Source organism: Aptenodytes forsteri, unplaced genomic scaffold, assembly GCF_000699145.1.
Source record: "Aptenodytes forsteri isolate BGI_AS27 unplaced genomic scaffold, ASM69914v1 Scaffold223, whole genome shotgun sequence".
In the NCBI taxonomy this organism is placed as follows: Eukaryota; Metazoa; Chordata; class Aves; order Sphenisciformes; family Spheniscidae; genus Aptenodytes; species Aptenodytes forsteri.
In genome coordinates, this window is record NW_008794742.1 from 1152691 (window position 1) to 1156502 (window position 3812).

The 3812-nt window shown below is 34.5% G+C and overlaps 1 protein-coding gene across 1 annotated transcript in view; it reads left to right on the forward strand.

Moving 5' to 3' along the window:
• Positions 1–3812, forward strand: part of PHF20L1 (PHD finger protein 20-like 1) — a 60939-nt gene that overhangs the window by 37732 nt on the left and 19395 nt on the right. The window contains exon 15 of the mRNA XM_019470674.1: positions 884–999. Coding sequence (XP_019326219.1) covers positions 884–999 — 116 coding nt within the window. The remainder of the gene's footprint in view (positions 1–883; positions 1000–3812) is intronic.

Sequence of the window (3812 nt, forward strand, 5' to 3'; positions counted from 1 at the left end):
GTGTTTAAAAAAAAAAAAAAATCTACTAGAGATGGACAAGAATTCATAAGTGATCCTGCCTTGTTTTTCCAGGAGGTAAAAGTTCTGTTTCTGTATTCCCCAAGAAGATAATAAGACTCCAATTTGTGTGCAGGAAACAATCCTTAAATGCTGACTTTAAGGATTTATTTTCTGTGACAAGTCAATTTCCTTGTTATTTATCTCACTGCTGATTGCTTAGAAAATGATTATGGAGTGATAATGTTGTGCGATTTATTTTTGTCTGGGGAGAATTAACAGGATAAACAGAATTTTTCTGAGACAAAGTACTTGTCCTCATACGTATACCAACAGTGCTTAGAAGTGAACCGCAGTGTTAAAAAATGTATCATAAATTTTAGTCAGAGTCAGTTTTCTATGAGGATGTCACTGTGTAGTAAAAGTGCTGACAGCATCAGCAGTTTTGTGATACTGAAATTTCCTTCAGATGACTTTCTGTAGGCCTAATGTGTGTTTTTAAGACGATGTTATCTTTTTAGTTTGGAATTTTGCACTTTTGAAAGCTTTTTCTCTTGCCCAAACCTTTTTGTTATAAGCTGTAAGTAAAATAGATGTTATATGCTATTTAAATAATGTCACTTATTTTGTGTACTTTGCTATATTTTCTTGTGCTATGATACCTCATTTAGAAATACTTAAAATGGTAAGACGTTATTTGTTGAGAAAGATTCCTTTGAACCATTCTACTAGCAATTAATGAGACATGCCCAAGATATCAAGGAAATTACCTGAAACATTTTGATCTGACTAGGCAACTGGAATATTTGATCTTGAATGTCATGTTTACGTTTAGCCAAATGAAGCAAGTAATTTGGAACGGTAATGCTGTTTTAAAATGTTTAATTTTTATTTCAGGTAAAAAGAAAGAAAAGGAAAAGGAGAAAAAAGAGAAGAAGGAGAAAGATCATAAATCAAAACAGAAAAAGAAGAAGAAAAAAAAGAAGAAATCTAAACAGCATGGTAAGTTCAATTTACATTTTTTTTTTTTACATAAGCAAAACCACTCAGTGCATTTCTGGCATTAGATGTTAAAACTTGTTTCTAAACAACACGAATGTCAAATTTTAGAAATTTCAAAGCATAGGTTTTAGCCTTAAATGTTGAAAGGACACTTAGGTCTATGACCTAATTTTTGTATTTATAGCCTGTCTCTAGGTGATGGACGTAGATATTTCATAGATGTTTTTTCTTCCTGCAAAAGATATGCTTGCTCTTCTCATCTCAAAATTCTTCATTTGAAACTCTGTATATACATCCTACTTATTTTGCTTGGACATTAAAATTTTTCTAGTGTCTAGTCTGTTGCTAAGTTTCAGTGGTTTACTGTGTAAAATACAGCCCCTCCTTAACAGTTGAGGATTAACAGCTGAGGTTGGTGTCTCTGTTGCAACAACCTTTTCTGTTGTCTTGACAAATGGCGATTCCATTTGTCTTCATCTCACTTCCCTATTCTGATTCTTTGATCATATCGCTCATATTTTTCTTTTCTCTGTTATTTCCATTCCCTAGAGGGACAAAAAAATTTTGTTTTTTAGATATGAGCCTCTAGGTAGCTTGTGCTTTTTTAACAAAACAAAAAAACCTTTTCAAACCACTTGTGCTTTTTTTTTCTCCTTGTTTGAGAAGTCCTCCTGTAAGAGTGTGGTTTAATGTTTTAGTACCATCCATTCTGTAACTCTCCTTGGACAATGTTTGGGTTTTCTTTTTTTAATAAAAAGATATATATCTTGCTGACCAGTACAGTTTTACTGTTTCTTCATATTTCTTCCCCTTTTCCACATCCTTTGGTTCTTTTAATCTCCCATAAAATCACGTTACAGGTTCCCTGGTTTACCCTTTTTTGCATCCAGTGCAGTCTTAGTTGCAGCATTATGGCAATAAAAATAACAGCATGGGCAAATGCAGACTCATTCTGTCTTGTCTTCTTGCAGAAGACTGAACTTTTTTTTTTTTTTGTGTACTATGCCTGCTTACTTCAAAAAGTGTTTCAGGATTTAAAATAATACTACTTATTTTATTTTGCTGCTGGTGGATTTTTTTTTAAACATCTTTACATATTCAAAAATTTAAAAGTGAGAACATAGACCGTCCTTTCTATGCCTAACAGATTGACTTTACTTTCGTGTACCTTGAGAGTGTACTTTATTAGATATCAGTTGTAGTAACTTTGATTAAAATTTCTTAAAATATGAGAATGTGGAAAATTTAAAACCTTTCAAAGAATTTTCTAGAAATTTCTCCTCAAGAGCATGTGGAAAACCCCTATGCATTAAATGGAGCTTCTGAGCACAGACTTTTAAAGATGCCTTGTGGTTCTCTAGAGTGATTATGCCTTTGTCTGGCCAAAATTTGTGCTATAACATGAAAATGCTCCCAAATAATGCCGTGTCTGAATGTGAACTGCAATAATCCAGGTTTCACATACTTCACCATCTTTATGTTGGAGTAATATAATTTTAAACTATAAACTTCAATTGCTTATTTTACCTACAAATTATTGGGAGTTTTTTACTTGCACTGGGAAGGCATCTAAGTATTTGCAAGAAGATACTGGCAAATGCTAGGTGTGCAAGAGCCAAAGAAAAGAACAAAAACCCCAAGACCCTAAGCAGTCCTGGCTACTTCATCTGTGATTATTAAAACATGGCAGAGATAATACTCTCCACAGGTTCCATTTTCAGGAAGATGTTAAAAACTGGTGTGCAATCACCTTGTGTACAGCAGTATCCCCAGCAGCGCTCTCAATACAGTTTAATAAGAGTAAGAAAAATATTTTATAGCTCTTCTATCCTTTGAGTATATGACAGACTGAGTGTTGGTGTATAAGCATTTGAAAAAGAACTTGTGTAAAAATAAGCAAAATTATGATTGAAGTATTTCACAAAAGATCTTTTGAGCAGAACTGTTTTAATAGGTAATAAGTTAAGCTACAGATTTGAAATATGTTCAAAACTACAAATTATTTTTTGTAATGGGGAAACTTTTACATGGTATTTCCCTGAGCCTTCTGTTTCATGTATTTCCAAAGAAAAAGGTAAATAGAGAAGTTATCTGTCAACTTTGGTGTTGAATCCTGGAATTCAGATGAATCATCAGAAAAGGCTGATGTAATGCACAATTCAGAAGGTTTGGGAGGACTTGGTCAGACTCCTGGTTCTCATCTGAGCATGTGATACTTCGCTGTTTTGTGAAGCACTGTGCTTGAGATCAGGAAGTCTAAGGTTTTGCACTATCTGCGATGAGCTTGGTTCTCTAGTTCCATACGGCTCCGACATGCAATGGGTTCTGCAAACCCTATTCATCCAAATGGATTCAAATAGAGTACCTCTTGCAAATTAACGTCAGAGACATGTTCTTGTGCCTAGTATTGTTCTTTGGTTTTATCTTGTTGATGTTGTAAGGTGGCTTGTTCTGGTGTTTGGGGTTTTTTTTCTTTTTATTCCTTTGGTCTTTTTGCCAACTTGTCTTTAAACTTAGAAGCTTGGCAGAGGTACCACATCCATATCCAATGCTTGTAAATATTACAAGAAAACTATATACCTCCCAATGCCCCAACAAATAGAATCATTAAGGTTGGAAAAGACCTCTAAGATCATCGAGTCCAACTGTCCACAACACCACCATGCCCACTAAACCATGTCCCTAAGTGCCACATCTACACGCGTTTTAAATACTTCCAGGGATGGTGACTACACCACTTCCCTGGGCAGCCTGTGCCAATGTTTAACCACTCTTTCAGTAAAGAAATTTTTCCTCACGTCCAATCTAAACCT